Here is a 16,264-nt window from a genome sequence, read left to right as displayed (position 1 = left end):
GGCAGAGAGCTCCAGGCCGACTCAGACACCAGCAAGGTGGAGGTGGAGTACTGGTTTAGGCTGGTATCATCAAAGATGAGCTTGTGGGGCTTTTTCGGGTTGAGGATGGAGTTAAGCTCAACTCCCAGTCCTACTGTCAGTTTCTGGAAGACACCTTCTTCAAGCAGTGGTACAGGAAGAAGTCTGCACCCTGCAAGAAAAACATGATTTTCATGCAGGACAATGCTCCATCACACGCGTCCAAGTACTCCACAGCGTGGCTGGCAAGAAAGGGTATAAAAGAAGAAAAACTAATGACATGGCCTCCTTGTTCACCTGATCTGAACCCCATTGAGAACCTGTGGTCCATCATAAAATGTGAGATTTACAAGGAGGGAAAACAGTACACCTCTCTGAACAGTGTCTGGGAGACTGTGGTTGCTGCTGCATGCAATGTTGATGGTGAACAGATCAAAACACTGACAGAATCCATGGATGGCAGGCTTTTGAGTGTCCTTGCAAAGAAAGGTGGCTATATTGGTCACTGATTTGTTTTTGTTTTGTTTTTGAATGTCAGAAATGTATATTTGTGAATGTTGAGATGTTATATTGGTTTCACTGGTAAAAATAAATAATTGAAATGGGTATAGATTTGTTTTTTGTTAAAGGGGCACTACAGCAAAAAACTGTAAAATTTAAAATATGTGCAAACATATACAAATTAGAAGTACATTTTGTCCAGAGTAAAATGAGCCATAAATTACTTTTCTCCTATGTTGCTGTCACTTACAGTAGGTAGTCGAAATCTGACAGAAGTGACAGGTTTTGGACTAGTCCATCTCTTTATAGGGGATTCTCAGGGATATATTTGTTTTCAAAAGCACTTAGTGAATGCCAGTTGCTCTGTCCAACTGCCAAAAAACTGTGTTGCGCACAGGGAAGCTGGCCAGCATCATTGTCTAAATCATTTTTAGGAAATATCTTTATAAAGAATAAAAGCCTTGCTGAGAATCCCCTATAAAGAGATGGACTAGTCCAAAAACTGTCACTTCTGTCAGATTTCTACTACCTACTGTAAGTGACAGCAACATAGGAGAAAAGTAATTTATGGCTCATTTTACTCTGGAAAAAATGTACTTCTTATTTATATATGTTTGCACATATTTTAACTTTTACAGTTTTTTGCTGTAGTGCCCCTTTAAGTTGCCTAATAATTATGCTCAGTAATAGTCACCTGTACACACAGATATCCCCCTAAAAAAGCTAAAACTAAAAAAAACCTAAAAACTACTTTCAAAAATATTCAGCTTTGATATTAATGAGTTTTTTGGGTTCATTGAGAACATGGTTGTTGTTCAATAATAAAATTATTCCTCAAAAATAGAACTTGCCTAATAATTCTGCACTCCCTGTATATGTAATGAGGATATATTACTGTTATTTTAGCAACTATGGACTGTGGAATTACACAGGACAGAAAAAATGCACCTTTAATTCCAAATGAAATACTGTCGCCATACATTGTACTAGAGACATATTTTAAATGTAATAACCGGGACAAATGTGCAAATAAAATGTGTGGGTTTTATTTACAGTAGCATTGTTTATTTTAAAACTATAGGGGGTGGAATTGGAGAAATAGGGTATTTTTAATTGTTTCCCAATTTTTTCCTACAAAATACATAGAAAATAAAGTAATTACTGAAAACTGCCCACAAAAAGGCTAACTAGATAGATCATTTAGGTGGGATAAACAGTAATGAAGTTATCGCCAAATGAATGGGAGGAGCGCTGACTGGGGAAAATGTCTCTTGGTGGTAAGGGCAAAATATCCTGTGGCATGAAGTAGTTAACCCTGGCCAATGATGCTGTTTTTCGTCAACGAACTGAAAACCATATATTTCACTTATGCATGCTTAATTTGTAACCATGATGTATCTCCAGATAAAAAATGTTTTGTAAAATAAGCACATTCCTTTTTTACATTGTTTTATCTTTCAAAGTACAGCAGCAAGCTTTTCTTTAAAATGTAGAAACATCGGGCTTATGATATTTAGTTCCATACTAATTTAAGTACCTCTTTGAACAGTAATTTCCAGATAGGTTCAATGTCTACTTCAATGGCATTTGATCCACAAATTTCTCTTCTGCAGAATAAAACAGACATTTTTTTTTTCATTAGAAAACAAAAAGAATTAATACTGTATTAGCAATATCCAAACAGTGTTCTGTAATCAGTCCAGGGTTTTCACCATAATAATTGTTGCTTTATATTTTCTGTGCACTGCTTGGTGCTGTCCATTGGCCCATTTGGAAACCTCCTAAGGTAGATTGACATTTTAACCACTAGTTTAACTAGTGACTCTTATGCTAAGTACACACGATAAGCTCTTGCATTCAATAGATACGTTCGATAAATAATTTCCGACATGTCCAATATAACTTTTGATCGTTTTACCACTCGATTTCTCATAGAAGTGAATGGAAATTGATAAGAAAAGATAAGAGAATCGAGTGGGAAATCTAGTGGAAAAAGAAATCGAAATTTGATCCTATGGAAAATCAACCGAAAAAAATGCATTGTGTGTCCCTAGCATTAGTTTATAACCTCTTTTCAGGTATAAGGGAAAGTAAACAATAGTTGGGGTAGCACCAATAAGGAGAGATTTATATAACTATGTTAATCCTTATTACCCAAAAAAGTAAGCAGGCAAGTTCTAAGAAGGTGTAGTAATAGTGTTTATACACACACTTCTCTCATTTTGTGAATGTCACTTTTCTACAAAGATAACAAATGGCACCTAAATGTTTAAGATACCGTAAGGGAATTCCATAGCATGCTGCAGCTACAAAGAAAGGAAAGTGTGTGACAGGTATACCTGATGTTTCGTTCCTCGGATGTTAGCCCAGATCCAAATTTTGAATGAATGTCATAGCAGGTAAGGCAATCCTCAAGAATCCTTCAACAGAAGCCAACATAAGTAATGTATTAATCATGGATACATTAGTTTTATGGTGAAGAAAGACTAATTAGATTTATTTGTGAGTACTCACCCTGCTTTCCGAAACTGTTGTTCTTCTTGATCCCAAACATAACTGATTTTTTGGACTTTTATCAGTTTAACCTGCGAATGCCAACAAATAAATGACGTTTACTTACAAAATCTATCTTTAAATTTACCACAATAATTTGCAGCTATAATATTTAAAGCGGATCCGAGATGAAAAACTAACTATAACATATCTATATATCTTATCTAAAGTTTAGATGCAGCAAACAGTTGAAAAGCTTCAACAGTTTATGATTATTTATTCCTGTGATACAATGAAGGCAGCCATGTTCTGTTTGTCACATTGTCACAGGCTGAGGGCTTGAGATGCTATCAGCTTGCCTGTGTGTAAATTCAGTCCCCTCTCCTCCTCCCTCCTCCCCTCTGCCTCTGAAATCAGTGGCTAGTAACCTCCTCCTCCTCCTGCCCAGACTGAGCTCCCATAAGCCCTTGCTACAGTGCCAAGGCACAAAAGGAGCTGTGGGCGAGGCTTGTTTAGTTTATAGGGAATTAGAGTATTAAAACAAAACAAAAAAAGTATTTGGCTTGAGGAATGCCCTATAAACTATATGAAAGGAACACAATTATTGTAAAAGTTTATCCCGGATCCACTTTAACATTAAGATGGAATCCTAGAAACATTATTTTAATCTCGGTCATTTGTTGTATTACTAGGGCAATCCAGATAAAACAGGTTGTTAGCTTTACAAATTAACTTGTTCAATGTTCACAGAAGTGCTAATGGGATTAGCTCACTTGATTTCTGGCCAAAAATTGTTTGTTTTGGCAAATAAGAAAATCAGCAAAGCTTTCCATACACAAATCTGGACAAGGCTCTTTGTATTGTTTCAAGCTATTATGCCAAATGACATATAACTTTTTTTCTGCAAGAATCTTAAATAGAGCACAATGGGGTTATTTATTAACATTGCAGGGACTTTTTATTTTTTTTTAAAAAGCACTTAAAAGTAGGTGAAAAGGCACTGTCAAATTTATTCTGAGTATTTTTTTGGTGTTGATAGCTTAAAGGGCATTTCAATGATAAAATGTGAAATATCACTAGGAGAAAATTTAGGCAAAAAAGTGTATTAGGTCTGGCCCTATGTGCATTGCATTGTACTATATTAATTATTCCTGTATTTGTATAGCGCTTTTCTCCTGTCATACTCAAAGTGCTTGCCACTGTCAGGCAGCCACTAGAGTATGCTCAGTGGTGCTGCACCTGAACTCACTGCCCAAACAATTTATGGGCATCACATCACTTCACTGTTATGGACCATGTTCTCCTAGCATAGCAGATAATACAGTATTAAATGAGGTCTGATCTAATGAGGAGCGGGGAAGGTGGTAAACAATATCAAGAAGACATTAATTGTGTACCACATCTTATAGTATATGCCTAGCATTAAAGATGTATCTTCTTCACAACATACCTTCAAATCTGTCTTTCGGAGAGCTCTAGTAATGATAGACTTGCCATCAGCAATCACTGGCTGTGCAGATGTGGTTTTCACAGATATGTTTAAATCATGCAACTTAATCCATGATACGCTTTTCCTGAAATATTGTTCAAATTCATCCTAGGAAAATAATTAACCAATCAATCAATCAATCAATCAATGAAAACTGCTAAACCATCCTAGTCATAGAAGTACTTGCTTGAGAGTTATTACATAAAAATGTATGAATTTACAAATCTTTTTGTAACTACTGTACTATTCTCAATAATAACAGGTCAGCGAAAAAGTGCTCTTACTGTGTTCTTTAAAGAGACTCTGTACTAAACAAAAGTCCCCTGGGGGTACCCACCTCAGGAGGGGGAAGCCTCAGGGTCCCAATGAGGCTTCCCCCATCCCTGTAGCTGCAGACAATCCAGCGCTAGCTCCCCCAAAGCGTCCCGCAATCCTCGCTCGACAAGCTTGACAAGGCTTAAAATATATTTACCTTCTCTGGCTCCAGCGGGTGGCGCTGTTGCAGCTCTCAGCACGAAGATAATAATAATAATAATATTTGCAGTATTTATATAGCGCCTTTCTCCTGTCGGACTCAAAGCGCTTGCGAGGCAGCCACAAGAGCGCACTCAGTAGGCAGTAGCAGTGTTAAGGAGACGTGCCCAAGAAACTCCTTACTGAAATAGGTGCTGGCTTACTGAACAGGCAGAGCTGAGATTTGAACCCAGGTCTCCTGTGTCAGAGGCAGAGCCCTTAACCATTACACTATCCAGCTAGGTGGAAATAGCCGATCTCTGTCGGGTCCGCTCTGCTACGCAAGCGGAGGACACTTGCGCCTGCGCAGTAGAGCTATTTCCGCCTATCTCTGAGCAGAGAGCCAATACTGTGCCTGCACTGGAGTCGAGAAGGTAAATGTTTACATCCTTGCTGTTCGGAGGGGCACAGCGAGACCGCCGTGGAACACAGGAGGATGGGGAAAGCCTTGATAGGATCCGGAGGCTTCCCCCACCCGAGGTGCGTACCCCCCAGGGGAACTTTTTTTAGTTACAGGTTTTCTTTAACAATTATATGTATATATATTTATTATCTTATTAGTACTCACAGTCGTTTTCAGCAGAATGGTATCAGCTTCCTGCAAGCAGCATGGAATACAGTGTGCCCATACGTGCCACTCGGGCTTCCAGTAGAACAGAAGCCAAACAAACCCACAAGAGAGTATGTATCCAATAATACAGGCTGCGTTTCTGCAGGTTTGTTGTTTGTATCCAAATGTTACCTACAAAAAAAAAAAAAGAATAATACATCAATTCAGCTACACAACATAATCCAGAGTAGCCCTCTCCTGGATTCTCCCAAGTCCCTGAAAAAGGAAATATACTTATTGATTTCCAGATTACGTAGGGTACATGCAGCTGTGCTTACATAAGATTATGCACTGTCAATGATTTAGGGCTCTTTCACATCAGGGCAGATTTTCTGCGTTTCAACGCAAAGGGTAAAGTTTGCGTTACCCAAGGTGAAATGAAAGTCCATAGACTTTCATTTTAGCTTTCACATATAACGCAGCCTTTTTGTGCGTTGCGTTACACTGCACCCAGGTGCAGTTTTTCGGCCGACGTTAGCTTTATGCGTTACAATGTTAGTCAATGTAAAACGCACACTATGCGTGTTTTTAATCCGTTAACGCAGGCAATCAGTCCCAGAATGCAACAGAGGAACAATGTAGAAAGTTGAAAACTAAAAGAATAAAAAATTACCTGCGTTTTTCTATGTGCTGTAACACATTGAAAATGGATTAAAAACGCACACTCACTGCAGTGCAACGCATATCAAAACGCATTAAAACGCATACAACAAAACGTATGCTTTGAGCGTTCTCCAACGCAAGCTCTGATGTGAAAGAGCCCTTAGGGCCTGTCTCCACTTGCCAGTTTTTCTGTGCATTTTCTGCACAGAAAAACCACAACCAGTGTTAATCAATGGGCTATTTCACACTTGAATGCATTTTCCACATGCAGAAAAGCAATTGACAGCAATGCAAATCTGTTGGGCAACTCATGCAGAAAAACTGACAAGTGGTGACAGCGAGGCCCTTATGTAAAAAAAGAAATGTACATGTAGAAAAGGAGGGGGGGGGGGGGGTGAAGGAATGAAATCTTTAATTTAAAAACTGTATTGTAATGTGTTCTTCTTTGATACTATATCTATGCCAGTTTTAAAAGAAAACAGAAGTTTCCAAATGCAAAAATCAATCCAAACAGTCAATAAGCCATTGTTCACCTGTGTTCTCAAATAATGCCACCAGTTCTGGACAGGCCTGTACCTGGTACACCTGTAAATGTTTTAGCTGAGCAAGCAATCTTCTATGATATGATATGTAAAGCAAGCAAGCCTGACAACATACTTGAGATCAGCGCTGCCTAATATGTTGGTGCTTTATAAATACAATAAATAAATTAGGTAACCTTGAAAGCTGAAGCTGTTGTCACTCTGAGAGAGTCACATGATCACCAGAACAGCCCTGAAAACACTGAGAGGGGGAAGAGGCAGAATCTTTATCCCAGGAAACCAAAAATGATTGGTTAGTCATTTTCAGTAAGGGCATAGAAAACATTGCTCAGGTTCAAATATCAGTAATGGCTGTTGACATTAAAATAGGAAGCACATCTACATTTAGCCTGGTCAGCTCACCTGAGTCTCACATCTAGGACTTCTCTCAAGTTCTGTGGAACTGTCTCTAACAGTGTGTCCATCATATTTGTGGTCTAGAAACTTTCAAACCAGGCCCGGATTTACATCACAGGAGCCTATAGGCACAGATATCCTGCCACCTAAGACTTCGCCCTCCATGAACCTACAAAGTGCAAACCCCACCAAACCGCCACGCCAGTGTGCTGGCTGTCCCAGCTGTCACTTTTCCCTTACTTCCCTTGCCCATCATATGTAGCTACAGGTGCTCTTTAGTATTAGGTGGCCAGAGGTACCCTCAGTATTAAGTAGCTAGAAGTGCCCCCAAGTAATAGGTAGCTAGAGAAACCTCCATATTAAGTAGCAAGTGGTGCCCCCAACTGAAGGGAGATTTTTGCATTGAAATGCTGAGAACTGGGTGAGTAACGCTCTGCTTAGTACTCTGCATAGGGGAAACAGAAGGGAGGAGCTGGAGGAGGGGAGTGGGCCGCCTTTTCATCATCAGGCGCCTGTAGGCAGGCGCCTGTAGGCATGCGCCTACAGTGCCTTATGATAGATCCGGCCCTGCTTCAAACACACCATTAAAATGCACCTTTCAGACAAGCAGCTTACAATTTGTCATATCCAGACGTTATGGCTCTCATTACCACGTGCATCCACCAGCCCCTTCACTCCTTCACCTAGTGTGTCCACTCACTACCCTCTACACTGCAAGCCTGCAAGGGTGTCCTATCATTTTGTGGCTCTACTGTACTTTATTAAATTAACATGTACCAGTATTGATGATGCTTCAAACCACACACAAACTATGCATGAACTTTGAACTTGTGTTGTTATTCAGTGGAGAGGTCTACTCTACACACTAAAGCATGCCACACACTATAAATTATGATTGTCCAATAACTGACCGATTTTACCACCTCCATGTAGTATAAGGGTTTACCTACACAATCTATTCAATACCTGTTGACCATACTACATGGAAGTGAAAAAATTGGTCAGTGATTGGCCAATCTTAATTGAAAGTGTGTACCAGGCCTAAAGCCTCATCTACACGGTACAATTTTCCATCAGATCGACCAGTGATCTGATAAGAAATTGCATCGTGTGTAGAAGTCTAAGTTGTTTCTGATCGATTTTGTGATCAATTTTGCGTTAAGTACCCAAAATCGATCGCAAAATTGATCAGAGTCCGATTGAACCGGTTGGAAATTATCTAATAGATCAGTCAATCTAATAAAAAATTGTACCGTGCAGATGAGGCTTTAGTTTGGTGTACACTGGCTGTTACCATTTCCTCTATGTTTTCTGCATCTCCCCTTTCTTTCTTGCCGCTGAGGTTTATTATCACAAGCATGCATAAGCTCTGGCTCAATTAATTTGGTAACCCAGTCTTTCCATTATTACAGCTGGAACCATGACTCCAGTCTAGAGTGGCTACACTCGGCATTTATATTATGTAATCTCCTGAAATAACTCAGTTCAGCTCTGTTCATTGCAACACTTTTTGTTAAACATTGTTTTTTTTTTGTTTCTTTTGTTTCTTGCAATAACAAACAATAACTAGATAAGAGAGTCATCCACCGCCATAATTTATTGTCCTCATGATCATTACAGGTGATAGTTTACCGCAGCATGTGTTTGGCGCAGTGAACTTCAATCCATACCTCTGGTCTGAAGTTGGCTGGCCAAAAGAAAGGGCGTTTGCTGCAGTGATTCGCCTTTCCATATCTTTCAGTCATTGCTTTAAAGAGGAACTGTTGCAAAAATCTTAACATTTAAAACACATAAAAATAAGAAGTACCGTACATTTCTCCCAGAGTAAAATGAGCCATAAATTAATTTTCTCCTATGTTGATGTCACTTACAGTAGGTAGTAGAAATTCGACATTACCGACAGGTTTTGAGCTTATCCATTTCTCTATAGGGCCTTTATTCTTTATGTAGACATTCCCTGAAAAAGATTTATACAAAGATGCTGGCCAGCTGGCTATTTTGACAGTTGGACGGAGCAACTGGCATTCACTAAGTGCTTTTAAAAAAAAAGAAAACCCTGAGAACCCCGATGAGAAGATGAGCAAGTCCAAAATCTGTCGGTAATGTAAGATTTCTACTACTTACTGTAAGTGACAGCAACATAGGAGAAAAGTAATTTATGGCTCATTTTACTCTGGGAGAAATGTACTTCTTATTTGTATGTGTTTTGAATTTTAAGATTTTCGCGACAGTTCCTCTTTAAAGGGAGCTACAGCTGTTAGGAATATGGAAACTGCCATCTTCTTTCTCGAATAAACAATGCCAGTTGTCTAACTTCTGTGCAGATGCTTCGCATCTTATTCTTTAAGTCATCGGCCTCAGAATGAGCATGGAGATAAGATGCTTTGACTCTGGTCTGACTCCACTGGCTGCATGCTTGTTGCAGATGTGTAGCTCAAAAGCAACAAAAGCTTTTGACTCAGCATGATGGCTGAGAAACTGGGATTTCTTATAAGCTAATGAAAATGACATCCTACATTTTCCTTTCACTTCAGGTTCCCTTTAAGCGCTTTGATTGCTAAAAGTTCTGATCGCAATGCTACCACTGTACATCTGCGTCTACAAAGCTGACTCACAAAGTAAGTACATAGGCTTGAAAATAGGAGCAATTTCAGTTTCAGACAGTTTTGGAAATTGATAACTGGCTTAAAACTGGAGCCATAAGAAACTCTTAAATAACTTTAAACTACAAAGGCCCATATACAATTGATTTTTTTCACCTAAGTTATCTCCTAGGAGATAATTTTCATCTTCTCTTTAAACTAAATTTTGAGCATTTTACAATTGAAAAAGTACGCAAAGGTTGGTGAAAAAGTACTATCAAATTAATTTTGAGTATTTTCTTGCTTGCTGGTGGCTTAAAAGGCATTTTATTACAAGTTGTGAAAATATCACCTAAGAGAAAACTCAGGTGAAAAAGTGAATTGCATATGGCCAAAAGAGTCTTGCAGAGTACTGATATACTAAAGCATATTTTTTTGTGAAACAGGACGAGTTTTACTTAATAAAGATTGGCATACTCTATCACGTTTGGTTAGTGATTGACTTCTTAAAGGTGGCAACACTTGATACAATTTTTTACAGTTCTTTTCAGTTTTTCTGATTTATTTTAACATTTGAAAAATCTGACCAATGTATCACACACGTGTTACATTTTTCCCCAATTAGGAAAAAACAAAAAGATTGAAAAATGAAAAAAAAAAAAAATGCTTGGATCTATCATCATTACATCATTACATTTTAATAAAAATTGATCCGAAAATTTAGACTTATTGATAAAAGGAAATTTCACGTTACTAGCTAAAATAAGAAAAAAGTATTTTGCTGTGCAACTGATTGTTTTAATCGAATTGTGGTAAAATCTGAAATTTGTATTGTATAGGGCATGGCCATCTTTACACTGTTTACCACCTTGCCTCACTCAGTATAAGATCAAATTTCAGCTGTCATGTCAAGGCCTACAGTCTTCAGAACTCTAACCATGTTGATCTTCACTAAGAATGGGGACTTGTTTTTAATAGATTTTGGTAACAACCAATGTTTTCATCAGATGTAAAGCTTAGTCTATTAAAAATGTTTAGTAGTGTATGTCGGCCCTAGGGAAGTTTAGTGCACGATACATTTGGGTTTACATCTAGCAAACAGTAAACAGTGCAGGATTTCAGAACTGAGTATTGTTAATGTTTGGGACATGGACACAAGGCACATTTAGGTCTAGCAAGTAATTGTCGTATTAGAAGTGTCTAAATGACAGAATGAGCTGAGTTGCTAAAAAAAAGAAAGTTAGGCCCCTTTTCCATGGGAGTCTGAAAGCGGCTGCTCCCCTGCACCGGCTGCACCTCCCCCCCCCCCCACACACACACCCCAGTTGGAGTTTCATCTGAGCAAGACAGTGGCCATCTTGATGTGATATGTTGTGTTTTTTTGCCACCGGTAACACCACAGACTGTCAAATGATGGCGCATGGTATTCCAGACGCTGTCATAGGGCTGCATATATACCTAAGGCTCCAATCTTACCCCACACTATACAAATGGCAGTGGTTCTGCAATATTACAGTATGGCTTCACATTACATGATAAAATGCTGTTGGCAGTGTACAGTCTAAAATACAATCTACCAGGAGATGTAGCAAATAAGAGTGCACGATAAGTACCAAAAATAATTACAGAAAGTGAGCCAATAACATTTCCGCCACTGCATTTTTAGGCTAAGTTCACACTGTGTATTGCGTAACGCCCGCGCTACAATGAGGGCATAACACAACACTTACTCTTTATGTTATAATGTGCGGTTCGAATCCCAGCCAAGGCTCTATTAACACAGAGTTTATATGTTCTCATGTTCTCCTTGTGTCTGCGTGGGTTTCCTCCAGGCACTCTAGTTTGCTTCCACATACTAAAAACATTCAGATAAGTTAACTGGCTCACCCTTAAATTGGGCCTAGATTGTGATAAATATACGATACATACATAGACATATGAATATGGTAGGGATTAGGTTGTGAGCCATAGACAAAAGACTATGGTAGGGATTAGAATGTAAGCCTTTAAGGGACAGATAAGTGACAAGACAATATATTTTATACAGCGCTGTAGAAGATGTCAATACTATATGAATACGAAATAATAATAATAGTTTGAACACACTATTATTATTATTTAGTCTTTATATAGTAGCGACATCTTCTGCAGCGATGTACAGAGTATATTGTGTTGTCACTTATCTGTCCCTCAGAAGGCTCACAATCTAATGCCTACCATATTCATATGTCTATGTACAGTATGTATCATAGTCTAGGGCCAATTTAGGGGGAAGCCAATTAACTTATCTGTATGTTTTTGGGATGTGGGAGGGAGCCCGGAGTGCCCGGAGGAAACCTACACAGACACGGGGAGAAAATACAAACTCCTTGCACCCTGAAGAGTATAAAAAATACCTTACTCAAAAACCTTACTGAAAGCTCAGCAAAATGCAGAAATTATGCTATTCTATTCTTAAGATCTTAAAACATTTTGCTAATAAAATACAGTGTGTGTACCAGATTTAGTAACTAACTCTTGTTGGACCTCAGCTAAGTCATGAAAATTAAGAATTCTTTTCCCCAATTTTTTGTGTACAGCAATGTAGGATCAACTTTAAGGAACAGATAGCAAATAATAGTCTCACCATTTCATTTTCTTCTCCTTGATTGAGCAATGCATGATGCTTCTCATCGATATTTCTCTCCATCAAAGAAGGGTTTTTCAGAGTTTTTCTGCTTTCAGCAAAGTTTTGAGATAAGATTGCAAAAGTTAACTGTCCCTCTCTGTGTGCTGTATGTCAACCATTCATTCTCAATATGGCTTATGTAGCCTCTATCCTGAGAACACACCCCTGTCATTAAGTTGGCACTGACCAAGCTCTGTAAATTGCTTCACTGTTTTGAAATATTTGGACTGAAATATTGTTGTTACAAAATGCAACACCATTCAGGCTTCCTGGTTACATTGATTTATGGGCAGCCTTGAGGACAAAAGAAGTATGGTAGGTTTTTTGGGGATAGACGGTGATTATTGTGCCATACTAACCTTGGAAAACTAATTGATTTATTTAACAACAGAGATGCCAGTGGATGATCTCACCCACAATATTAATCCAGCTAAAATAAAACAAATACCTGCAAACTGTTTGGCACCCTTGTCTAGGTTTATTGGTTGAAGTCCCACTAGGGGAACTGTCTGCAAGGAGTTTATATGTTTGTCCAGTGTGCTTTTCTAGGGTCGTAACTACAGGGGTGCACACCCTGTGCATGCAAATAATAAAGAGTCCTGCTAAACAGGGCACCAGATATAAACAATATTCAAGTTATCACCTAAAAACGTGTATTATAACCACCTGCCTGCATAATGACATATATTTGCATGTATAAAGTGCATGATGCAATTATCAAGGACACTGAACACTCATATGCTATATAATAATCAATCTGGTCATGCAGTTCAAATGGGACCCTGCTATGATCATTGAATCTGGGTTTTACGATATTGCAAGGTGAACACTGTGAAGTATTAGAGTGCTTCTCCATATAAAGGTGGATGAGATGACCCCCCCCCCCCCCCCAAAAAAAAGACAAACAATTTTATATATATATTATATATATATATATATATATATATATATATATATATATATATATATATATAAGCCGAGGGATGAGCAGCACAAAACGAATTTTATGCAATTCTATGCAAAGCATGCACGCAGCACTGGAGGTCCCCAGACTCCATAAGAAATATATAAATACAGAGGGTGCTGCAGCACACAACAGGAAAACAGTGACAGGGGCTCTTGGTTACGCTTTAACGCGTTTAAGCTCACCAACTGCGCCAAAGTGTCCCCGATCTGGTGAGTCCTACTCTAACCAGGCAAAAATGCTAGTTTTAATCAGTGTTCTAGTGGGAACCATGCCAAAAGCCCAGGGGTCAGCTAAATGGGAGAAATGAAGTTAAAAACACCTCACCTTCTACTAGCTACTAACTGAACTATAATAGTTCAGTTAGTAGCTAGTAGAAGGTGAGGTGTTTTTAACTTCATTTCTCCCATTTAGCTGACCCCTGGGCTTTTGGCATGGTTCCCACTAGAACGCTGATTAAAACTAGCATTTTTGCCTGGTTAGAGTAGGACTCACCAGATCGGGGACACTTTGGCGCAGTTGGTGAGCTTAAACGCGTTAAAGCGTAACCAAGAGCCCCTGTCACTGTTTTCCTGTTGTGTGCTGCAGTACCCTCTGTATATATATATATATATATATATATATATATATATATATATATATATATATATATATATATATATATATATGTATATATATATATATATATTATGGTTTATAATATTAATATTCTACTATTCCCCACTGTAACCTCTATTTTTACGTTTAGTAAAATGGCCTCCAGTAAAAGTGATAAAATATCAGTTAATTATTTAACAATATTGTACTGCTTCATTAATATAGTAAAATATCTTACCAATATTTTACTTTTACCTAACCCCTCCCTACTCTCACACAGAAACCTCCCCTGTTGGTGCCTAACCTTAACTTCTGCCCCAGTGGTACGTAAATTTAACCTCCCTGGTGGTGCCTAACCTTAAACACCTCCCCCAGGTGGTGTCTAACCTTAATCCCCCTTGGTGGTGCCTAACCTTTACTCCTCCTTTGTTGCCAAACCCTCAGGCACTCTGCAGGCACAGAAGAGCCAACCCCACCGCTGGGTTGCCTCTCTTTACGGGTGGCCAGTGGGAGGATCGAAGCTGCTGCAAATGACTGACATGGCTGCTAGGGGCTGGAAGAAACCCCAGGTGAGTAAAAAAATAGATTAGACCTTTGGCCTTGGAAGTCCTTTAAATAATGGGTTATTGTAATCAATAAACTTGGTATGGAAATGAAAGGTAAAAATAACAATGAATAAAGTTGTTTTCTATTCACGTGGTGCCCTTTTGCAAGCGATATAACTGTCTTATATTTACTCAGGCCATTTTTATACACTTGGTGCCAAAATAGGAAAAATTTGCATTGATGTGAATGGGGTGCCCTTTTTAATTGGTGCCATTATTACTTGCACTAGCCCCTGCAACTGAAGAACTATAACTGAAGAGCTTTGGGAGGGGGTGGGGGGGCATTTACTAACCTTCCCTTCCTCCAATAAAGGGGTACATCCTCCAGATCAGGTGTTTTTGTGGCTACACTTGTTATAGGTATGACGATTATGTTGGTCATGCTTGTTTTAGGACCCTTACTTGATAGGCCCCCAGTCTGTGAGAGTCACCAGGGGTAGGTAAGGAAAGGGTGTGAATATTGGGTTTTGCTGGGGAGCCCCATAGTTTCTAGATATGCCCCTGTGCTTTTCCTTAATATTTAAGGTGCTCCAGGTGTGTACATATAATAAAGGCATCCAGTGATGTTCACATTGTAACATGCTAATAGTAGGATATTGGTAATGTTACTGATATTCTACTGTCAACTTCCTTAACCTATTTCTAACACTAACCCTTCACTACCTATGCCAAACACTAGCCTGCTCCCTACCTATAGCTAACACTAACATTCTCCCAGCCATGCCTAACACTAACCGATAACCCCTCTGGTGCCCACTGTAGCCAGTGCTCCGGCATCAAAAGTATCCCCCTGGCACCTGCTGTAGCCAACACCCTGGCACCAAAAGTGACTCCTAGGCACTGCACTATGCTATAGCTGAGCGCCCATTGCTGATAAGAACTGCCAGAGCAAAACAGCACTTAGCTAACCTAAAGCTAAGTGCCTAATATCAAGACACCACTGCTATACTGTAGCCTGAGTTCGCCTATTCATTTGGTGAACTTTTGCCAGACTCACATTCGCAATCACCACTGTTAGCCAAAGTTCAGCTATACTATAGCCAAACTCTAACAGCACACAAAGTACACACTAGGCACTGTCATAGCCTTGCAGCCTATGGTGATGCCCAAATCAGTAGGATCACCTTGTGCCTATTTTGCCTGCTTCAATCCAGGCCCCTGTTTCCTTCATAGAGATGAGCAAATGGTAATTTCAAAGTTTTTTTCTCACTGCAATAAGCCCGATTTCACTTACCAAACTGTTTTGCGAAATTGCTGGCTCCTTTGGGATTCAGATTTTGCTTTACATTGAAGTAAATGGTGCAGTTAATATCAAAGCTCCCATATGTGCCATAGTTTAAAATTGAGGGATCCCATTTGTGATATCCAGTGGAAAACTTTGTAGAAATTTCAAAAATGCCTGGGTTCACTTTTTATTTGTGCAGCAGTGAGTGGCAAATTATCAACAATGGTTTGGAGGGCACTGGCAGGGGGTGTGGTGGATGTCAGCGGTGTAGCAGCAGTAACAGCAACAGTGGGGGCTTGGGGGATTGCTATACTATTGTATAGTGATTCCCAGCATTAAGCATTTTTAAATCTGTTGTCAGGACTCCCCATTGGACCCTTAACAGACCAATGGAAATACTCCTCAGGGAGTATTCCCATTGGTGTCTGAAAGAACCAAAACAGAGCCTTAGCAACAGT

The 16,264-nt window shown here is 39.2% G+C and overlaps 1 protein-coding gene across 1 annotated transcript in view; it reads right to left on the bottom strand.

Moving 5' to 3' along the window:
* Positions 1–12,515, bottom strand: part of LOC137571673 (probable cation-transporting ATPase 13A4) — a 51,324-nt gene extending 38,809 nt beyond the window's left edge. The window contains exons 1-6 of the mRNA XM_068281170.1: positions 12,374–12,515; positions 5,583–5,756; positions 4,463–4,609; positions 3,034–3,104; positions 2,859–2,939; positions 2,057–2,126 (exon numbers count right to left, since the gene is read on the bottom strand). Of these exons, the coding sequence (XP_068137271.1) occupies positions 2,057–2,126; positions 2,859–2,939; positions 3,034–3,104; positions 4,463–4,609; positions 5,583–5,756; positions 12,374–12,436 (606 nt within the window). The 5' untranslated portion in view covers positions 12,437–12,515. The remainder of the gene's footprint in view (positions 1–2,056; positions 2,127–2,858; positions 2,940–3,033; positions 3,105–4,462; positions 4,610–5,582; positions 5,757–12,373) is intronic.
* Positions 12,516–16,264: the final 3,749 nt, after the last annotated feature.

The sequence above is a fragment of the Hyperolius riggenbachi genome, chromosome 4 (genome assembly GCF_040937935.1).
Source record: "Hyperolius riggenbachi isolate aHypRig1 chromosome 4, aHypRig1.pri, whole genome shotgun sequence".
Lineage (NCBI taxonomy): Eukaryota > Metazoa > Chordata > Amphibia > Anura > Hyperoliidae > Hyperolius > Hyperolius riggenbachi.
Note: the sequence above shows the minus strand (reverse complement) of the source record. Positions and strands in the feature narration are given on the sequence as shown.